At 50.3% G+C, this 22,506-nt stretch overlaps 1 protein-coding gene across 1 annotated transcript in view; it reads right to left on the bottom strand.

Moving 5' to 3' along the window:
- Nucleotides 1–313: 313 nt before the first annotated feature.
- LOC106721822 (alpha-2-macroglobulin-like protein 1) overlaps nucleotides 314–22,506 on the bottom strand; it is a 25,084-nt gene continuing 2,891 nt past the window's right edge. The window contains exons 3-7 of the mRNA XM_025203750.1: nucleotides 9,362–9,551; nucleotides 7,332–7,494; nucleotides 6,765–6,817; nucleotides 1,596–1,616; nucleotides 314–787 (exon numbers count right to left, since the gene is read on the bottom strand). Of these exons, the coding sequence (XP_025059535.1) occupies nucleotides 608–787; nucleotides 1,596–1,616; nucleotides 6,765–6,817; nucleotides 7,332–7,494; nucleotides 9,362–9,551 (607 nt within the window). The 3' untranslated portion in view covers nucleotides 314–607. The remainder of the gene's footprint in view (nucleotides 788–1,595; nucleotides 1,617–6,764; nucleotides 6,818–7,331; nucleotides 7,495–9,361; nucleotides 9,552–22,506) is intronic.

The following is a 22,506-nucleotide window of genomic DNA, read 5'->3' as shown; positions in this document are numbered from 1 at the left end:
AAGCGGCTGCTTAGCCCAGCACAGAACATCTCTACATCAGCCAGCCCTGGAGAGCAGCTGGAAAGGGCACAAGGGCAGGAGACCTTGGCCCTGAAGGGCACAGGAAGGTGGGGGTATCTTGAGACAGCATATCTAGGCTGTCAAGTGAGTGTGAAGTTGTGTGGTGCTTGGGGGTCCCAAGAGAGTGTGCATTGGCTCTCAGGGGAGCACAGTGATGACAGGTGATGAGCATGGTGATGAGCTCACTGCAGGGTGGTTTCTAGAGCCTTGTAGGAGTGTGGAAATTGGGATGTTTTTGGGTCAGGGAAGCAGTGCCTCTGAGGCCGAAGGAGGAGCCTGGAGTTGGAGGCAGCTGGGGGCCACATCTGACCCTGGCCCACAGGTCCAGAGGATGAGGGTGTTGACAGAAGCTGAATGGACTGGGAGGCTGGATCCCCCGCAGCCAGGATGTGGTGCTGTTGGGATGCTGTTTGTGGGGCGGTGGTGGGTGGCTCTGGGGAATTCTGGGATCAGGCTCCCAGAGACCCTCTGAAGGGACACAGATAAATGGCCCACCAACAGTTTTACAGACTGTACTGCTGCTCCTCCACCAGAGACACAGCCTCTGTTACTGCGCTGGGTCCCCCTGCGCACCGTATTCCTCCACGCTGAAGGAGTGCTTAGTGCCCTCCACATCGATGGAGTACGTCCCCAAGGCCGGCTCTGCAGACAGAGGGAGGGACAGGTCCACGATGCCCTGCTGGGGGGCCACATCTCGCCACTGAGCGATCCGGTTCCCGTTGGGATCCTGAACATGCAGATACACATGAGTTAGCCACTCTCACCCACAGAAAGGCTCTGGGGTTTCCCCTCAAAGTGAGCCTAGTACCGGGGCTAGCGCCTGGGTCCACATCTCAAGACACTCAAGGCCTTCTCTGTTTACCCTGAAGAGAATCAAACCTCAGCAAGTGCCCGCCCTGCCCAGACAGCACCGTTGCTTAGGTTGGGAATAGTTAACCCAGGCTAGCTAGGGAAGGCCCATCTCTAGCCTCGAGAAAGCTGAAGAAACAAAATGGAGCAGATGTTCCTGCCCTGACCCTGGAGATGGACTAGGACCCTGGAGGATTTTCCAGCTCCAATTGAGGTCTTTGTGGGTAGTGTTCACTGTCCCCCTCTGCCCATGAAACCTTCCCAATCTTCCTGTCTCCCCTCTCTTGGCACTATCAGGGATCCTCCTACCCTCGTCCATGCCATTCTCCACGCTGCTCACCCAAGTCCCCCATCCTGCTGCTTGCAACACTGGCCTGCTCAAGGTGGTGGCTGACCTGGAGTACAAGGGCTGGAAATGCTCAGGATGAGCGGCCCAGGTAGGGGCGAAGCAGGGCCAAACCCACCTGCATCCAAATCAGATAAAACCCCAGACTGTACAGATTAACAACCCATGAGGCTCATTCCAGATGTGCCTGCTGTTCTGGGACCCTTTACCCTTCCCCGAATAGGGCAGAGGGGCTGGCTTGGCGGGATGCTGTGGTGAGAGCCCAGATACCCTAAGCTCCCAAGACTGAACACCCCCTTGCTGCTTTCCAGAGAGCCAGGCCGGAGAGGGACAGACTGACCTGCAGGGTCACCAGGGGCACCTGCAAAACAAACAGACATAAGACAGCTCGTTAGAGGGAGGGGAACTGCTAGCTGCCCAGGGGTCTGCCTGGGACCTCATCGGGCTTGGGTGTTTACAAGAGAATGGGGGAGGAACCGTGGCAAGCAGTGAGGGTGACTGAGAGAGCAGTGACATGAAGGCAAGATGGCAGAAAAGTCAGAGCTGGCACAGCAAAGCTGGATGTCTCGCCCTCATGGAGCACAGCTGGATGGTGAGTGCCCAGCACCACCCTCATGCAGCTACGCTCCTTCTGGCTTAGTGGAAGGAAGCACAGAACAAACACGGCCTGTCTCAGTACGGAACTCATCCCATGCTGCAATCCTATGGTGAAGATACAAGGGGCGTTTTTTCCAGGTCTTCATAGTTTCATAGATGTTAGGGTTGGAAGGGACTTATTAATTAGATCATCGAGTCCAACCCCCTGCCTTGTGCAGGAATGAATGCTGGGTTCAGATGACCCCAGCCAGGTGTCTGTCCAATCTCCTTTTAAATACCTCCAAGGAAGGGGACATCACCACTTCCTTTGAAAGTGTATTCAATATTTCATAGATTTCATAGACATTCAGGCTGGAAGGGACCCCGAAGGATCTTCAAGTCCAGCCCCCTGCCCCAGGGGCAGGAAGTCAGCAGGGATCCCAGCAAGATAAGCATCCAAATATGCCTTGAAGGCGTTCAAGGTGGGTGCTTGAACGACCTCTGGCGGCAGTCTATTCCAAACCTTGGGGGCTCGGACAGTAAAGAAATTCTTCCTTATGTCCAGCCTGAATTGGTCACGGTGGAGTTTGTGACCGTTTGATCTTGTCATCCCTTGTGGCGCTCTGGTGAACAGACATTCCCCAGATCCTGATGAATACCCCTTATAAACTTATAGGTGGCCAGTAGATCACCCCTGAGCCTGCACTTTTCCAGGCTGAAGAGTCCCATGGCTCTCAGCCTCTCATCATAAGGTCTGTTTTCCTGACCTCTGATCATGCGCATGGCTCTCCTCTGCACTTTGGCAACCCTCGCTGTAAAGAATTTTCTTGTGGTGTCCAATCTGAATTTTCTCTCCTCCAGTTGTTGGCCATTATTTCTAGTTACACCGACAGGCACCCTGGTAAACGCTGTGTCCCCTATTTCTTGCTGGCCCCCACAATGAGTTTTTAGGTGGCCACGAGATCATCTCTCAGCCTCCTCTTGCAGAGGCTGAAGAGGTTCAGGTCTCCCAATCGGTCCACATAGGGTTTTTTCTGTAGGCCTTTATCCAGATGGGTGGCTCTTCTCTGAACCCTCTCCAGGCCATCCACATCCCTCCTGAAGTGCGGTGCCCAAAACTGGGCACAGTACTTCAGCTGTGCCCTGACCAATGCTGCATAGAGAGGAAGTATCACCTCTCTAGACCTGTTTTTGATGCACGTACTTATGCAAGAAAGGGTGCAGTTAGCTTTACTTATTACCTCATCACACTGGTGACTCATGTTCATTTTGGAGTCAACTACTATTCCGAGATCCCTTCCCGCAGTTGTGCTACTTAGAGTGGTACCTGCCAGGCTATAGGAGTGTTGATGATTCTTCCTCCCCAGGCTTAACACATGACACTTATCCTTGTTAAACTGCATCCTATTCTGTTTGGCCCATTTCCCCAGCCTGTCCAAATCAGCTTGGACAGGGTGCTTTCTACTCCCTCGTCCAAGTCACTAATGAAGATATTGAACAGTACCAGTCCCAGGACAGAGCCTTGGGGGACTCCGCTGCCTACATTTCTCCAGGTAGAAACCGACCCGTCCACCACCACTCTCTGGGTGCAGCCCATAAGCCAATTTTCTACCCACCAGACTGTGTAATAATCTACATTGCAACTGTTTAGTTTATTTATAAGAATTGGGTGTGACACTGTGTCAAAGGCCTTTTTAAAATCTAAGTAAATAACATCTACCTCTATTCCCTCATCCAAGCATTTTGTGACCCAGTCATAAAATGAAACCAGGTTAGTCAGGCAGGATCTGCCTGCTATGAACCCAAGCTGATTGCCCCTTAGCATTATTTTACCTGCTGGTCACCCCCAAATGCGATCGTTAACAATTTTCTCAAAGGTCTTGCCACAGATAAAGATGAGCCTAACCCGCCTGTAGTCACCTGGTTTCTCCTTTCTCCCTTTGAAAATAGAGACCACATTGGCCCTTTTCCAATCCTCCAGGACCTGTCCTGAGCGCCACAAGTGCTCAAACAGTTGTGGCAGCGGTTCCGCTATGACTCCAGCTAATTCCCTAAGTACCCTAGGATGGAGATCATCAGGGCCTGTTGACTTAAATACATTCAACCCCTCCAGGTGCCCCTTTACTAAGTCAGCACAAACAGTTGGTGGGTTGATATCTATACCGGGCTTACCTAAAGTCCCAATGGGATGCATATTTGTATTTGTGTCCAGGAACACAGATGCAAAGAAATCATTTAGCAGCTCCGCTTTGGCCATCCTATCTGTTACCAGTTGCCATAGTTCATCCTGAAGGGACCCTAAGTTACCCTGCACCTTCTCTTTGCTTCCTATGTACTTAAAGAATGACTTTTTGTTATCCTTAACTTTTGCTGCCAGCCTAAGCTCCGTTTTGGCTTTGGCTCTCCTCATTGTTTCCCTGCAAGCTTGAGCCAAGCGGGTATACTCCTCCTTGGTAGCAACCCCCTCCTTCCACAGCCTGTAGGCCTCATTTTTCCCCTCCAGGCTCTCCTGGATTTCCCTGCTCCACCAAGAGGGTTTCTTAGCTTTTTTGCCCCCTTTTATGTGTACTGGGATGGTCCTTTTCTGTGCCTGCAGGATTAGTGCCTTGAGAAATGCCCACCCTTCATGGACTCCCATCTCTCCAAGGCTTTCACCAGTCAGTCCCTCCCTAACAAATCTCCTGAGCTTGTTGAAGTTGGCCTTCCTGAAGTCTAGCACTTCTGCTCTACTAGTTATCTTCCCCACCTTTCTCCAGATAGTGAACCCTATCAATAGGTGGTCACTATCCCCTAGATTACCTTGCACCTGCAGATCCTCCACCAAGTCATCCCCTGTGGCCAGTACCAAGTCTAGTAAGGCATTTCCCCTAGTGGGAACACATACCTCCTGCAATAGGTGAAGGTCCTGTAAGGAGGTTAGAAACTTTCGGGAACAGGCAGACCTGGCTGCCTGTTTCTCCCAGCAGATGTCTGGGAACTTAAAGTCACACATGACGATCAGGTCCTTTGAACGCACCACCTCTGAGAGCTGTCTCGAGGATTCTAGGTCTTACTTGTCCCCCTGATGTGGAGGTCTGTAGTAGACCCCCACTACCAAGTCCCTTTCACCCTGACCCCCTGTAACGTGACCCACAGTACTTCAATTTGCCCTTCTTCCTGGTCCAATTTAACTACGGAAGTTGTATATTGCTCCTTAACATAGAGAGCAATGCCCCCACCCTTTTTTCCCACTGAGTCCTGTCTGTACAGCCTGTAGCCCTGAATGTCCACTAGCCAGTCGTGGGTAGGATCCCACCAAGTTTCTGTTAGCCCAACCAGGTCGAATTCTTTATTTGGCTTGAGGGGTTGAAACAGGGTTAGTTAAGGTTAGAGTTAAGGCAGAGTTACACAATTTTCACCGTGAACTTCTGGACTTGCCTGTTTGCTTTTCAATAGACTTGGACATAAAGGAATTGTGGTCCTGGTTGTGCTGTCCAAATTACATTAGCTACACATTTGCAAATTGCTAACACCATATGTGTTGACAAGAAAGTTCTGGTCTTGCTTGTTGTTGAGGTGGTGGTGTTGAGATTTTGGCTTTCCCTGCTGCCTTATCTACAAGTTAGCTATGTTTTGTTTGGGAATTTCCCAAACTTGTAACTTAAATGACCATCTGAACTGAAAGAAACGACTGCTCGGAGCCTGCAGTGGCCAAGATATCCCACTGAGCTGAGTCTTAAAGAAGAACGTGGGATGATTTTGTATTATTTCTATGACTCAGGTACATGACTCAGTTTCCCCACCTTGTTGTATGAGATTATACACTGGGATTGAATGGGGTAACTTCTACCATGGGCTGGGTGGGAGGTAAGCATGTGAGGTGTGGGTATCAGCACACAGCTCTGTAGAATGGGCTCTCTGAAGCTGAACAGAAGTATTCACCCAAGCAAAGAACACCTTGTCAAAGACAAAGGAGGACCTAACGTGGAGGTTAACATTTAATATCTGGCACACAGAGGCAAGAATCAAGCAGACTCACTGGGGACATGTGGTTGGGACTGCAGCACACCGAGCCAGGTCAGAGCACCCAGCCTGCAGGGCCCCTGCAGGGGGTCAGCCTGCCAGCCCAGGGCTGCTTCCCTTGACTCAACATGCTGTGGAGGGGCTGGCTGGGGCACAAGGGTACTTCAGTGTGGGACTAGTCAGGAGGCAGCCCCTGCACTGAAGCATCCTCATGTCCCACTCAGCTGGGACAGCATCTACACATGAGCTGCTGTGGAGTTTTTTAGGCTGGAGTAAAATTAGTTTCTCCAGCCTAATTGGGGTGCACATATAGATGCTGAGACATTTACTATGCAGCTAATTAGTCTACTGCACAGTAAATGTCTCATGTAGATCCTCTCAAGGAGGAGCAGAGGAAGAAGAAAAGGAGGTAAACAAAAAAGACTACATCTTTGTTCTTCACATGCAGATACGAAACTCAGTGTTGATCTGCATCCTGTGTTTTCCCTTAAATGTTGACCTCAGGAAGGGCTTATACATAAATACAGAAGAGCAACTCATGTAAGATAATGCTTGCTTTCTAGAGCCCAAAATCTCCAGAAGAAGATAAAGGAAGTGGCAGTGTTACAGTTACATGGGGTTAAACACTTCTGTTTCTGCCTGTGACATTAAATTTATGGTGACATGTCCAAGCTACTTCCCTAGACCGTATTCTGGGCCCTGCTAGAAAGTGGCAACTGGTTTGATAATCTCTCCCTACTTCTCCACCACCCATATCTAGGACATCACCTTCTTGTGAGACTGGGAGAGATACACCCAGAAGAGGCTGCAATTGGACGGGGGCTGGAATCCAGAGTGACCCTAGTGACATGGTGGTCTGTCCCCTAGCCCTCTTTTATCCTCTCCTCTGACCTTATGGTGCCCTCCCTCACCACACTGCCCTGGTTCTCACCTTCCTGTTACTGGGAACAAAGTCTTTATCCAAACTGACGATTCGGAAGTTCACTGGAAAAGAGGAAATGCAGACACAGGTCAGCCCTAGATTCATTTCTCTGACTGAATTTCCAGTGGGGTTGGGGCCAGGCATGTATGGTCTCTCTTCTTGTGAGAGTGGGCACTGCCTGGGGGAAAGTGGTACAGGCTTCCCCATGCTGTCCTCTGCAAAACAACATGGCCCTGTCCTGGGGGAAAGTGGAGCTTAGTCTCTGGGGCCCAGCCAGCCTTGGTTTCCCTCCTGAGGATGCCAGAGACAAGACTGATCAAAACCCCCTGCCAGGTCTCTCCCATCACTAAGGACTGAGCTGAACTCTGCACTTCAGTTCGTGCAGGTACCACGGGGTGTCAGGGGAGAAAACACTGGGCCCCTCTCCTATTGGGGTTATGCTGAGGCACTGGGGAAGAAATGAGAGCCCCGCTATCCCTCTCTGGTCCTCCCAGAGGAACCAGCCCACGGAGCCAAGGAGCCCATCTGAAGGGCACAGAACCCACGAGCTCTCCCCAGCAGCTCCTGCCTGCTCACCTGTCTGTCCAGGCTTGTAGATGGGTTTGTCTGTCTGTACAAAGGTCCCAGGCTCCAGTGCTTTCAGGAGCACTTTCTTCCGCTCCGAGAACTTCAGGGAATCTCCTTCGATTGACACATTCAGGTGTGCAACTTCCTTCCACCCGGTGGTGGGGGCTGGCACCTGCCCATAGGGAAGCAGCTATGTGATGGTTGTGATGCAGCCTGGCTTTCACAGAAGGGGCTGGAAGGGGTGCCTGAGGGTCCTTGTGCTAAGCCACAGGTCACAAGGCATGCAGGCCTCTGGAGAGGTCAGAGTCAGCAGCTCTAATGACAGCAGTAGGGAGCTGAAGGCCAAAGCATGGCCTAGGGCATGGGATAAAGGGGGGTGTTGCTCACTTAAGCCGGACCCCACAATGTGGAACATGTCCCTGATTCCAGGGAGTGGGACTGGACATTGGATGTGGTCTGTCTGAATGGGACAGCAACCCAGCCCCAGAGCAGTTGTGTCCTTGAGTGTGGAGCTGCTGCCACTTGTCATATTGAATGAAATAGTTTGAATGTTTGTAAAGATTGCCCATTAGCCAGTTTCAGGAAGAAGATAGGATCTATCTCCTTATCTAGCTCATTGTTTCGGAGCTATGTGCGAAATGTCCTGACTTTGCCTAAAACCTTAATCTAAATTGTATCTTTAGAAGTTTTTTACAAAGAAAGTAAATATCCTAAATTCCGAGACATCAAAGCCTAAGGCCTTTTAACCAAATTGCTAAGAAAAGAGTATTTACAGTGATATGGAAGTCTCCCCAAGAATAATTTAAAAATGCTCAACAAAGGTAATTTCTGTTGAGTAAGATCCGAGCCCAAATTTGGGAGTTATGATGAATTGAGTAGGAGGAGCCCAATGATGGCAGCTCACTCAATAAAAACCTGTAACTTACTGTCCCAATTTGGAGGTGACTTCACTTGCAGAACAACGAAGGAAGAATCGCAAGTATAAGTTCTGATTAGATTGATCGCCTAATCAAGCCTCTCCGTGAACACGAATCTCTTAGTTCACGCTGAAGCCGCGGAGCGCCCGAAAGGGACTGAAGGAAGGGGACGTAGTCCTATCACTGGTGAGCCCAGCTCATTGAATCGTATTGCTGAGGCCAGCCTATTGAACCGTACTACTGAGGCCAACCCATTAAATTGTACTACTGAGGAATGAAACCATATTTTGGTATTTGGCTTCTCGGAATTCTAGGATTGTAAGTATATTATGAAAAATAACAGTATTGATTCAAATTTAACTTTTAGTTGTAATTGTAGTTGTTTTTGTAGCACTAATTCTTATAGCATTGTTTGGGAAGGAAGTGCATTCAGAGCATTGTTTCTGATATATGTAACTATTGTGTTTTTAATGTTTGTGGTGTTTCTTAAAGCTAAGCAGTGTTATATACGTAGCAAAGAGTTTTAAAATAAAATTGTGTTGTATAAATTAAGTGTGTAATCATTGTGAAATCGTGCAATCAGCTAACTACTCCCCCAGCCAGTGCATCAAAACGAATCAGTAAATTGTGTGGGATTTTCTCTATTCCATAACCCACTAGAGACACCACTTTAGCTGTCCCAGGGGCCGGGGATGCTGGGCTCTGAGGAATCTCATATTTCTGAGGTGAAGGAAAACGTTCCCATTAAATATCAGAGCTGGATCTGGAGCCAGGGGCCAGCCATGCAGGCAAGGAACAGATGTACAACTGAGGACAAGGAGGCTACACTCTTTTCCATTCCCTGCCAACTCTGTGTCGAGTCACTGAGTGTCCAGGCCTGCATGTTATCATGGGAAACTCCTCACAGAGCTGCTATGGGCTTACCTAGGCATTGGGAATTGCTCTGCTGGGAGACAAGAAATGTTGGCTGGATGCCTAATCCCCGACGCTGTTCCTTCCCATTTTCTGAGCCCTCCAGTCCCCTAGGCTGAATCTGGGGTAAAGCTGGAGACCCAGGAGGAAAGGCTCTAGCTTTTCCCAATTCCTGAACCTGGGCTGTGCAGCCCTGGGTCTGTGACTCACCGAGAAGATCACATTCTCAGTCAGATTGGGCTCCTTGACCTTCTTCTCCAACAGGATGATGTTGCTGGATGGTCTCTCTCTTTCCAGCTGGAGAGTCACCAAGACAGTTTCATTGAGGTTGGCCAAATGGACCCACAACATCCCTTTGTGCAGGTGGTAGAGCTCAGCTGGTATTACCACCATGTAATACCTGGGAGAGAGGAAAGCACAGCATTCTTTTGACCTGGGGCCTACCTTCTGCTGCTGAAGACATTGCACTACAATGCTGAGTGAGGCTCAACATAGGCTGCAAGATCCCCTTTCCTTCACCCCTCCTGCCCCACTGCAACTAGTGCTCAACACTTTTGCTTACTTAGCATGCTGGAACAGAGACCAGCTGGTAGCTGAAAAGTGAGCAGAGACCCACTGTGCAGTGCAGAGGGAAGAGGCTAGGTATTTTCTAGCTCTCTTGAATGCCTGGGTTCTTCACAGAAGAGGTACCAGGTGCCCCACTCCTCAGTGCTGATACCAGTTTGCCAGGACATGAAGGTACAGCTCACTGTTCTCCAGAAGCAAGAAGGCAAGAGAGCACCAGCAGGGCACCTGGCACCACTGCATTTTCTACTGTTTCTCTTCTTTCCTCTCCCCCTTGCATGCATGTTTGTCATATAGGAAGTAGGACCAGGAGCTTGGTATCACTTTAAAAACCTTCTCTTCTTTCCAGAAGGAGCAGCCCTCCCTATATGTACTATGGAGGAGAAGCATGTCAGACAGGGTGATTTCACTGTACAGACTCTGTGCAGCTAAAGGAATGACTGAATTCTCTACAATTTAAATGGCTGAGATGCTTCTCCATTTTCTTTATCTGGTGGGAAAATTGATAAAGATGTTTAATGTTAGTTATTGCCATGGGACAAAGTAAGCCAAGGCCCCAAGACTCAAAACCCTGAGCCATTTTAACTGTACAATGTTATCCTGTAATCCTGGATTCTGTAATGTCAGTATTATGTTAACTTCTATTCTCTACCTTTCTTCCAGCAAAATGCGCACAACCAATGATCTTCCAACAAAAAGAGCTGGGAGCTGAACCCAGGCCTCCTAAGTCCCAAACCCAGCCTTTCCCTGGAGCCTTCCCTCTGCTTCCAGGACTGAGCAGGAGCTGAAGCCGGTTTAGCAGCAGGGACTGCGTTCTCGGGACAGGGTGTTACTGACTCCTGAGCAGCCACCCCTGGGCCGTCTGTACTGCCTCCACATATTCCTCCAACCACCACCATGTGAACGGACAGACATACAGGCAGACATGGACAGGGCTTACGACTTTGAAGAGATCCCAGCTGTGAGATGCAGGAGAAGGAGCAGGCAGGCCAAGGTGGCTGGGGTTCCCATTCTTGGGGGTGCAGGCTGGGAGGTGGATGCACACCTCAGCCTTGCTGGGTCTTTCTTCCTCCCTTTTTCTGACAAGACACCAGTCTGCTCTGGTCTGATATAGTCTCTGCATCAGGAGCTTTGCCTTTAAGCCTGAAGGTAAATAAAGGCTGTGTCAGGTCTCTGACTGGGGGTGGTGGACAGAGCTAAGGCAATATTTACCCACAAACCCCCCACCATTACTGGTTTCAAGGCTCCAAATAGCTGGATTTGTGTTGGGTGGTATGGATAGGTATCACTGTGGCTCAGGGAGGAGGTTGGACTAGTTGACCCCTGGAGATCCCTTCCAGCCCTACTTCTCTGTGATTCGATCATAATGGTGGTCGGAAATAGTCAGGTGAGTGCGTGAGGTCTATTACATGAATTACATCTGGCAGAGGGTGCAGCAGACCCTTTTGTTTTTCAGCAGTGATGCAATAGGACTGAATGAGGGAAAGGGAGTGGGTGAAGTTTGGCAACAGTTATTCTGCTATCACAGAGCCAAGAGCAACACCACAGCGCCCTGTGTTGTTCATGAGGCTCCTGTTTCCAATGGCTTGTAACAGAGTCAAATTGTATTAATCTGGGCTGACATTTTCCTGCCTTGGTTTCTGCCTCAGGTTGAATTTTAGCAGTTTCAGTCAAAATGATTCAATTATTTCTGAGGACATTATTAAGCAGGGAAGCACTAGTGCCATTCATAATCTGTTACACTTAACGTTTCTTTGAAGTACTTGTTGTGCCTCCTGGACTTGGAGCAGCACCCTGAAAATTGGGACAGAGAGGTGCTTATTTCGCTCCCCAGGAAAAGCTGTGCAGTTTAGGCAAAATTATAAATTACAGGAAATCACTATTTTCACATGCTCAAAAAATTTGGGGGTGGGACTTCCTCCTGCAGTCCTCAGCACAGCCTGTACATGGCAGTTCTGAACTGGCGACTCCAGTGTTTGCATTTTGGCCGCATCCACGAGATTGTGTGCATGTCTGTGAGATGGAGGAGAGTCGTTGTAACAATGATATTATATTCTGTGTACAGAGCAGGAGGCAGCTGCTGCTCTTCCCTTTGCTAAATCTTTCTTTTCCAATAATATTTTTCCAGCTGACATGACTTTTCCCAATCTCTAGCATTCAAGTCACCCATAAAAATGACTTTATCTTGTCTTTGGAGGACAGTCCTCTTTAGCTCACCAGTAAAAGGTGTCTTTGTCAGTATCATGTCATGTCATTACAGGGGCTTAGGCTTGGACAACTGAAGAACAAGACCTTGGAAAGGTACATAGTACAAGCTGGACTCAGGTGCCCGGTTGGAGAGAGAGAGTCTGCAGAGATCCCTGGAGACCTCTGTGAATCCCAGGCACTGATGTAGTCATGTAACACAAATGCATCAAGTGCCAAGGTGACATGGCTATCCACCTTGGTGCAGCTAAGGAGACATCAGAAAGCAGCTGCATATCATTCCCTGGCAGCAATGGCCTCACACTGGGCACCACTTCCCAGGAAGCATTTCTGTGGAATTGGAGCTACTAAACAGTGCAGTAAGGGCCATGGGAGGCAGCTCAACCGAGTCATTTCTGACCAGACCAGATCAGAACAAACTTTGCTCTTAGCTGAGCAGGCTGGGAGGGGACAGAGGAGATGACTCCATCACCCTGGTCCAGCTCTAGGGGCCAGGGAGAAAATGCTGCTCTTGGAGATGTTCCTGCAGCCACAACAACAGTAAGGCTGTGGGCACATTTGGATAATTTGTTGGGGCTGTCCCTGGAGACACACAGGTGGCACTGGGTGTGTAGGTGGGTCTAGCAATGGCAGAACTGGATAGTCACAGAGACCTGGCACTTGCATTCCTTATGGCTATGCCTTTCCTGAGTCAGTCTCACACTGGGCAGGCTGGCAGGGGTTTCCCAGCACACACTTGCAACACTGGCCTGTTTCCTGATTGACACTGAACTCTGGTAAAAATTCCTCAGCGCAGGTAAATATTTGATGATAAACCCGCAAAGGGTCAGTAGCCTGGAACTAGTTCTCTATACCCACAGAACTGACATGGTGCCAGCATGACTAAAATGACACATACGCTCCTCCTTAGGTGAACATGACAAATGCCAGCTTGCATAACTGTTGCTCAACCGCTTTGCCCATCTGTTGAGGAAACCAAGTTATCATCTCCCACAAAGAGAAAGGGATCTCCACATGGCAAGCCTGGAACGGCACAGGGAGGCAACATGCAACATACTTAGAAACAATTGTTCTTGCCCCAGAAAAGGGCTGGGGCTCTACTGGGGATGGGCATGGGAGGCAGATCTTATGAGTATGTTTATGTGGGACCTAGCCATGGGGCTGGAGCTTTACTGGAGCAATGTGCCTATGTGAACACATGGGAGCACATGACACGGAGCAATGGCCATAAGTTATTGGAAAGAAGGTTTAGACTGGACATTAGAAAAGGGGTCTTCATAGTCAGGGTTGCCAGGATTTGGAATGGGCTTCCAAGGGAGGTGGTGCTTGCCCCATCCTTGGGGGGTCTTCAAGAGGAGACTGGACAGGCACCTGGCTAGGTTCACATGACCCCAGGTTAGGTGACCCTTTTCTTGCCTGCCAGGGGCAGGGGGTCAGACTAGATGGCCCACTGAGGTCCCTTCTGACCCTAGAATCTATGCTCGGTGCCAGGCGGGGGCTTCACCTTCCTCTCCCAGTGGAGCTTCCCCCCTAGGAGAGAAGCCGATGGAACGAGCCCCACGGCTGCAACTACAGCAGGCTCGGACCACATACCTTCCTCCCCAAGGACCCCTAGGTGATGAAATCCTTCTATGTAGGACAGGATATGGCAGCTAGTTTAGAGGACACTGCAGGGATTGAGCCCTGGATGTTGATAATGAAATGCTGGAGCTTCTGCTGCCTGAGATGCAGACCCAGGCCTGTCAGCTGTCAGGCTTGTGGCTGACTCAATTGCTTTTACTGTCCCATGTAAGAGGGAACTGAGGCCTCTTAAGTGTTGGGACACATGGGACTTGAAGGAAATACAACTCAATTGGAGGGCAAAGAGACGACTTGACACCGGGATACGAGCTGCATGGGGGCTTTTGGAGCCTCACTGAAGAGTGTCTTCAGGCCTTGAGGACCCAACAGCATCTGATCTGAGCTGCCAGTGTGGCTCCTTCCCAGATTAATGGGGTCAAGGAGGAAGTGCACAGAGAGATCATGGCCAGTCCCTTGTGCTCATCATGGCAGGAGCATGCCAACACCCAGACCAGGGTCCTCTGTCTGGCAGAGGTGGGCTGCCAGGTTGAACCCCTGGCAAAGACAGACACCAACACACAGACAAAAGCTCGCCGGTGTCAAAAAGGGGCTGGACACAGGGAGAGGTATGGTGCTTTTCGTACTGTTATTTGTGAGCCCCGGGATGTGAGGTGGATGGGAACTGGGTGATGATCAGGGCCCCTTCTGCCTCCAGGCAGGTCAGGATGACCCATGAATCTCATCCCACAGGATGTCAGTGCCCTGTACCAAGCAGTTGTCTCCTGTGTCAGTCCCTCGCCTCTGGATCCTGTGCTCAGGCAGCTTGGGGGCCACATCTTGGGAGGGGATTGCCCCCAGGCTGTATGAAGCCTCCAGAGGCTGATGGGAGGGGTAGGTGGTGGGCTTATGTATCAGGAGGGGATGGCCTGGGAGAGCTTGCCAGCCCTGCAGGGGTAAGTGGTGGACAGGGAGAGGAGGAGGAGGTGGTCCCACAGAGGCCTGTGGGGGACTGGACAGGTGGTGGGGGCACTGGGGTGTCGCGCACAGCGTTCCAGCTGCAGGGTAGGCTAGAGGTGCTGGGAGCAGTGGTGTTTGCAGGTAGGAGAGTTCTTTCTTCATAGGGCCTGTTGGGCTTGAATTCAGTTCATGATCCATCTCTGACCAGTTGCTTCTTGTGCAATCAGGAGCAAACACCCCTCCGAAGGGATCGAGGCGGGGACCCAGACCAGCATGCCTCTCACCAAGGAGGCCAGCACCGAGGCAGAGGGCCCCGGGCATCAAGACACCTCCACCCAGACAAGGGCCCTCTGCCTGGCTGACGTTGGGTGCCAAAGCAACCCCCTTCCAGGGATGGAGGCCAAGACCAAGGGGCATCATGACAGTCTAAAAAAGACAGGACAGTGGGAAAGGTATGCTGCTTTTCCTAGTTTACAGAGGCAGTGATGGAAAGAGGGGAGGCCTGGGAATGGGGTGGTGGAAGTGGCAGGGGCCTGGCGGTTTGGGGTGTCTGTGAGGTGACCAGTGTCTCTGCCTCCCGTCCTCAGTGCTGACACTGTGGCAGAGGGGAGGAGGAGAAGGTGGGGAGCAGTATGAAGATGAGTTTCCCCTATGCAGCCCAGCGGGTTCCAGGCCTGAAGGGCTGTCCCCCCCAGTGCACATGATGATTGGGTGCCTCCTGCCTCCAGGCCGGTCAGGATGACCCATCCTGCCTCGCTGCCGGGGCCCTAGTGCCCTGTATGGACCAACTATCTCCTGGGCTGGCCCCCCATTGCCCACCTCTGGACCCAAGGACCCTGCTGCCAGAGGTGCACCCCGGGGTTTGGAGTTCAATGCTTCTGGCCCAGGTGGCAGGCTGGCTGGGGACAGAAAACCCCACTCAGTCATGTGTGAGAACCATGTACTGCTCAGTGCTGGGGAGACTCTCCTTTACCCTGTGGTTGTTCCCTGGGGGTGAGCGGAGGGGCCGAGATCCACCCCGTCCCACTCGCACTAGTTTCTTCTCACCTGCCTGGACCCCACCCTAAGTGTGCCCTGACTCTGCCCATTCTCCCACAGGTTCCACCTAGCCTGGATATTCCTGTGCTGCTTCGCCCTCAGGCAGTGAAGACTTGTACTCTTCCCCCTCCCCATCCATCCCTGCCGTCCCCTCCTTCCATCCTTCCCTGCCAGATCCGGGTTGGGTCCACAGGATGACAGCATTGGTGCCTCTGCCTCTCTGAGCATGTAGGTGGTTTCTCATTCCTTGTAGGTTTGTGCAACCTCTTCTTTTGTCTCCTGGTATTGGGCCTGCGCTCTTCAAAAGAGGGTCCTAATAAGTCCTAATGTTGATATTGCCCCCTCACCCTCATGTAACCTTGTAACAGGCCCCTGCACAACTCACCTCGGCACTGTGACTCAGGTGGCCCAGCTACATTCAAGGAGCCAGCGCCACGCCAAACAGTAGAGCCATGCCATTTGGCCAAGGGGCTGGCTGCAATAGCTCAAAAAGTGGGCCTGGAGATGGAGGCACTGGGGCCTTGCACTGGGACACAGTAAACTTGTTTGGAAGCTCTAGCCATGGCCAGAAGGAAGCTGGTGGTTTTCCCCAAGGCCAGCACGCCTGGGGAAGCACTGGACACCCCTCTTGCTTCTGTAGCATCCAGAAAAAACCCAGAAGCTCAACTCACTACTGGAAGGAGTCCAGCAGGTCCCCCTGGAGGCCAAAACAGCTGGAAAAACACCCACGCTATCCTGACTGCTGGAGCATCGGGGATCCAGGCGGACGCTCTCCCTCCCAATGGAGTTGGTGAGCACCTCGGATAAGATGGAGCAGGACCCCAAAAGGCACACGGAAGCCTGTGCTGAAGCATCCAGCTCAAGTGGGGCTGGGAGTGGACTGCCCAGGGTGATCTGTAGTGTGAAACAAGTGAAGAACTCCAGCGAGGAGGCTTGCCAACACCACATACTCAGCTGGTATGCCTGCAGGCTTGGAGCACTCCAGCAAGAGGCTGGTGGGAAAGTGGGCCTCACATTGGGGTGGCAGGGGCTGCCACAAGATAGTACCATCCCTGGCGTAGCGCCAAGGCCAGACAAACTCATGTGAAAAAGGGAACCCACTAGGAGGTAAAGGGGCCTGTTTTTGAAAGCCAGAACGAAGAGAAAAAGATCTTGACTTGTAGTACCTAACTGGGGAGCAGCAGCAAGGAGCCGGAGCCTGCTCATTTCTCTGCACCCTGTAGATTACATAAAGATTTGACATTTGACTTTTGCTTTTGGCAGAAACTGTTCTCGCCCTATGTCTTGCATGTAGTGAACAGTGGAATTTCCAGCAGCATTTTTTTTTTTTTTGCAAAGGGGGTATGTTGTATTATGAAAAACTACAGTACTTCCTAGGCTGACATATTAACAAGCCCCTGCTCCTGGAGGACAGGATCTGCTGGGAGAGAGGGAATGTTGCCCAGTGTCTCAGCTCTGCCCAAGTATTCTGGAGAGCTCAAATGAGCAGAGCAGGGCTAGGCTGATCCTCTCTCAGTTTTGCTCTCTCCTAATACACACTTTGCTGCACTGGGGGTTTGATGAAGTCCCAGTCTTAGTGGGGCACTGCAACTCAAGCCCCAAAGCTTTGGCCGGGGCAGTTAGGCCTGCAGCTGCCATTCCCTCCCTGCAGACAGGCAGGCATTGCTCCCTCAAGTGGGCTGGGGAGCGACACTGGGACACCATTGAAACTGTGACCAAAGCTTACATTTGAAAGGCTGTGGCTGGAGTGGGAGAGGAGCTTGCATTTTTCTCTTTTGCTGAGTATCCTGCTCCAGTTCAGGCCTCTCCTCCTGCAATCACCAACCCCATAGGATCCTTTCCCAAAGCTTAGAGTGATTGGCAAAGTGTCTGTGTGCATGTCTGCAATATGCTGGCTACTAACAATGGCTGCTTGAGGAAAGCTGCACAGAACTAGCCCACCCTAGGGCCTTGCAGAAGGATCTTCATTGTCCTAATGTGGAAATCGCATGGGGATTTCACTCATACAGGTTTTTTGTTCTGCTTTATTTTTCTCTTTCACAGGCAGAGGCCTGTCCTTCCAAGGCATCCTCAGAAGGATCAACTGTGATGTGATGGAGAGAGGCTTGTCTGCTATCATTGACATTGAGAGCAATGCTGTCTGAAGTTCTGTGCTTTTGCTAGAGTCACCTATGTTGGTAAAGTGGAGAGCGAGGTTGCCAGGCTAATAGTGATCCAAAAATAAAGGTAAAAGTCATTGCTGGTGGAGCATGCAGATGAAGCAAGAATATTTCATGATGGTGGCAGAGGCAGATGTAGGCTTCAGCAGAACAGAAATCTTCAGTCCTCTTAGTTTTCCTTGGCATGGGATCCATGTTTCCTTCTATGAAGTACTCTCTGGTTGCTGATGCACCATGCCATCCCCACATTAAAAGAAGACATGCACAAGCCTTTTGCTTCAATAGCAAGTCCCACCGCAATGGGTGAGTGGTGATGGGGGCAGATGCTAGCTATTACCAGAAGCCGCTCGTCACAGACCTGCCCCTACAGACAATGACTGTATGATGGTTATTTTGTACTTGGAACTGAGACAGGCATGTGATTAGGCAGCTGCAATTATGACTGAGCAGGCGTATTTCAGATGAACTCTGATATCCTGTGTGTGGAGGGCACTAGAAAAGGCACCTTAAACAGCCTGTGTCATGTCCCCTGCCTGGGACCTGTCCATACTGAGGTTTGCAACCTGAACTGTCCATAGCCTGGTGCACAGCATGAACAGCACCCAACTGGATTGTAGGACAGCACTAGTGCCCAGAGCTGCATGCATTTCTTTTCCTGAACAAGTGTGCACAATATGATCTAATCATCACAAAGCAACTGAATGAAACTTTGAAACTTATGACAGGCACTTGCAGATACACTCAGGTTCCTTGGCTCTCTTCTGTCTCATACCCGCCCCCCATCTTCGATATCAAGAGGCTAAATAAAGAGTCTTCAAAAAAGCTGCCTATATTCAATTCACTACTAATTTTTGAGGACTTGATGACCCACAAACTCCAAGGCTTATGTTCAAGAAGCCCATTTGGAGTGTGGGAAAGAACTGAATCATGAGAGCTTTGATATCGAGGAAAATGGCCCCAGCGATGCAAGACAGTTGACCCCATTAATACATTTCTTATTATGGACCCCACATCTAAACCTCCTGGCTTTGTTTTACTAAGGCAGAGCTGGACTACATTGAACAGGGTGGACAACTAGCTACTTCATAAATGAGATTTTATTAAAGATGCCAAGTGTGAGTGTGGTGAGATACAAACTGTAGCACATCATGGAGGCATGTCCAATCTATCTTTTTAATGATTGTATTGAAGACCTGCAGCAGGCTACTGACGATGACTTGCCATGGATATCATACCTAGAAATGTCACTCTAGTCTTATCCCTTAGTGCCATTGCTTATAGGTTGCTTAGAGCCTGTTCTGCTATTCAGTTGCTGTATCCATCTGAATAAATTACAAAGCAGCAAGTGGAAGCCATTGTGCAAGCACCCCTGCTCAAAAGCCTGGCTCCTAACTGACTATATCATAGTGCATTGCAAAGTCCACCTCAGCACAGCTACAACTAGAGCAGTGCAGGACTCCGATTGCCGTAACAGCCATAGCAGAAGCACTCAAGTCGTGGCCCGCTCTCATTCGAACAATCTGCAGATTCTTCTGAATCCCTGCCATCAACTATCTCATGTGGGACACGAGAAGAAGGCAATGAGAAAACCAGGCCCAAAGGCTGCTGGATAGATCCTTGTTTGATATGTTCCATCATGTCCATCTGTACGGCCACAAAATGATGTCAACCAAAGAAGCAACTAAAGAAAAGGTTCAATCTCAAATGCTTGCAAAACCCTGCTAAAGAACATCACCTTCAGCGGTGCCTCTGAGAGAATCATGCCAACTGCCCTGATGCTCTTGACACCACTGATCCCTCGAGAAAGAGCGAGAGTTTCAAGAAAGGCATCCGTGAGGCGTGCCAAAAATCTCGAGACTTCTCCACAAAGAAACATCAGGACTGGTTCAGTGAGAAGGACTGGGAAATTCTTGCCTTCAAAATGGACAGAACACACAGTGACATCAACTCCAAATAGAAGGACCTACATTTGTGATCTTCAGTACAGATCATTCACTCAACAGCCTGTGCCACATGGACAGTTTTGCACACAGAGGTGAAGGATGGATTTACCCCTTAGTGTGTATTAGGAAAAGCCACCATTGAATAGGTGTGTAATCTGTAACATGTAATAAAAAGACAGGAGAATTTATTAGTGCTGCAAATCCTTATGAAATTTGCTCCTAACTCACTTAAGGGCTTCACTGCAGAGAAGCTGCTTTGGTTTTGCTTTAGCACAGCCTTCTGCCCGTTTACCTAGTCATTGCTTTCCATTTTCCCTGAGGGTTTTTCCCCCTCCACTTGCCAGAGGAGTCTGAGCCCTTCCTCAGGCTGGAGCAGGCTCAGGTTTCAGATGGCAGATCCTATTACTACTTCCATGCAGGTACTGTCCATGTGGGATCTTTCCCCTCTGAGGTCCAGTTCCCGGGCCTGATACATGCAGAGATCCTAGTAAGTGTGAGCACATGGGGTCCCTCGGTGCTGTGGCAACTTGTGGCATCTAAGCCTTCCTTCTTTCCACCTCTTGTCACCAGCTGCGCTCTTTTTTTAGGTATGTAGGGAGTAAAAAGAAGGCGCAGGGCAGCATAGGACCCCTACTGAATAAGCAGGAGCAATTAGTGACAGACAGGGGGGACAAGACTGAGCTCTTCAATGAGTTTTTTGTCTCAGTGTTCTTGAACCAGGGTCAAGATAAGTCTCCTAATGGGTTCTTAGTTGGGCATCAGAGGGACACCAGCCTACCAGCTGTTGATGCTGACTTAGTGCAGAGTCACTTGGATGGACTTGATGTGTTCAAGTTAGCAGGCCCGGATGAACTTCATCTAAGGGTACTGAAGGAATTGGCTGGTGTCATAGCAGAACCACTGGCACGGCTGTTTGAGCACTCATGATGCTCGGGTCAGGTCCTGGAGGACTGAAAAAGGGCCAATGTGGTCCCTATTTTCAAGAAGGGGAGGAAGGAGGATCTGAGTAATTATAGGCCAGTCAGTCTCACCTCCATCCTTGGAAAAGTCTTTGAAAAGATTATTAAGGATCATATTTGTGCGAGTCCAGCGGGAAAAATAATGCAGCAGGTCAACCAGCATGGATTTCCAGCAGGCAGATCATGCCTGACTAATTTGGTTTTGTTTTATGACCAGGTCACAAAATGCTTAGATGCAAGAGTAGAGGTGAATATCGTTTTCTTAGATTTTAGGAAGGTCTTCAATACTGTATTTCATCCCATTCTCATAAATAAATTTAGAGGTTCTGACTTACATGCTTACACAGTCCAGTGGGTGGAAAATTGGCTAGGGGGTTGCACCCAGAGAGTGGTAGTAGACGGGTCAGTATGGACCTGGACGGATGTGGGTAGTGGGGTCCCACAGGGCTCGGTCCTTGGACCTGTACTCTTCAATGTCTTCATCGGTGACTTGGATGTGGGCGTGAAGTGTACTCTGTCCAAGTTTGTGGATAATACTAAATTGCGGGGTGAAGTGCATGTTCTGGAGGGTAGGGAACAATTGCAGGCAGACCTGGACAGGTTGGAAAAGTGGGCAGAACACAATAGAATACAGTACAACAAGGACAAATGCAGAGTGCTGCACCTAGGGCATAAAAATATCCAGCACGCTTACTGGCTGGGGAATGACCCTCTCGGCAGCACAGAAGCAGAAAGGGATCTCAGAGATATAGTACACTCCAAGATGAACATGAGTCGTCAGTGTAATGAAATCATCAGCAAAGCTAACCTCACTTTATCATGCATCAGCAGATGCATGAAAAATAGAACCAAGGAGGTGATCCTTCCCCTCTATGCGGCATTGGTCAGACTGCAGTTGGAGTACTGCGTCCAGTACTGGGCGCTGCACTTTAAGAAGGACGTGGATAACCTTGAGAAGGTCCAAAGGAGGGCCACTTGTACGGTTAAGTGTTTACAGGTCAAGCCCTATGAGGAGACACTAAGGGACCTGGACCTCTTCAGCCTCAGCAAAAGATGGCTGGTAGGTGATCTTGTGGCCACCTACAAATTCATTAAGGGGGAACATCAAGGAAGCGGAGATGCTGTTTACCAGGCCACCTCTTGGGGTAACAAGGAGCAATGGTCTCAAACTGACAGAGAGCAGATTTAGGTTAGACATCAGGAAAAACGTCTTCATAGTAAGGGTGGCCAAAATTTGGAATAGGCTTCCAAGGGAGGTGGTGCTCTCTCCTACCTTGGAGGTCTTCAAGAGAAGGCTGGATAGGTAACTGTCTGGGGTCATCTGACCCCAATATTCATTCCTGCCCAGGGCAGGGGGTCGAACTCTATGGTCTGTTCAGATCCCTTCCAACTCTAGCATCGATGAAATCTATAAAATATCAAGGCTGTAGTAAATGAATATGCTGCTTCCAAGGGCTCCCATAGACCCAGGAAAGGTCTTGTCTGCAGCATAGTGAGAGTCAGTGGGAGCATCTACATGTGCCATTTGGGAGCAAAGCTCCTGGGCACATGTCTGCAAGTGCGCCCAGATCCCAAGAGAGAGGCCTAGGAAAGAGCCTAGGAAAGGTGGAAGAGGTGCTGGTGGCAGGGAAGCTGCAGGGGCTGGGCCATGGGAGAAGGAGCTGGGGCTAGAGGTGGCCCAGAGGGGCCAGCATGGCCTGAGCTGAGGCAGGAGGGTCAGGGTGGGGTTGAGCTTCATGTTGGGAATAGGGGGGTGACCCATGGGATGCAAATGTCTCCCCACAGCCTCCCAGAGCCCCCCTCACCTGCCCCAACGTGGCTCTGGGGCACCTGGCACTGGGCATCAGGGGCCTGACTCTACTCCTGCTGCCACCCCCAGTGCTGCCCCAAGCACTCATCTGGGAGCAGGACCAGGAGGAGCAGGGCCCAGTCCAGGGCAGAGATGGTGCTGCAGGAGGGGAGCCCAAAGC

Source organism: Alligator sinensis, unplaced genomic scaffold, assembly GCF_000455745.1.
Source record: "Alligator sinensis unplaced genomic scaffold, ASM45574v1 scaffold520_1, whole genome shotgun sequence".
NCBI classification, from domain to species: domain Eukaryota; kingdom Metazoa; phylum Chordata; order Crocodylia; family Alligatoridae; genus Alligator; species Alligator sinensis.
The sequence above is the reverse complement of the archived record's forward strand: the minus strand, read 5'-3'. Positions and strand labels throughout refer to the sequence as shown.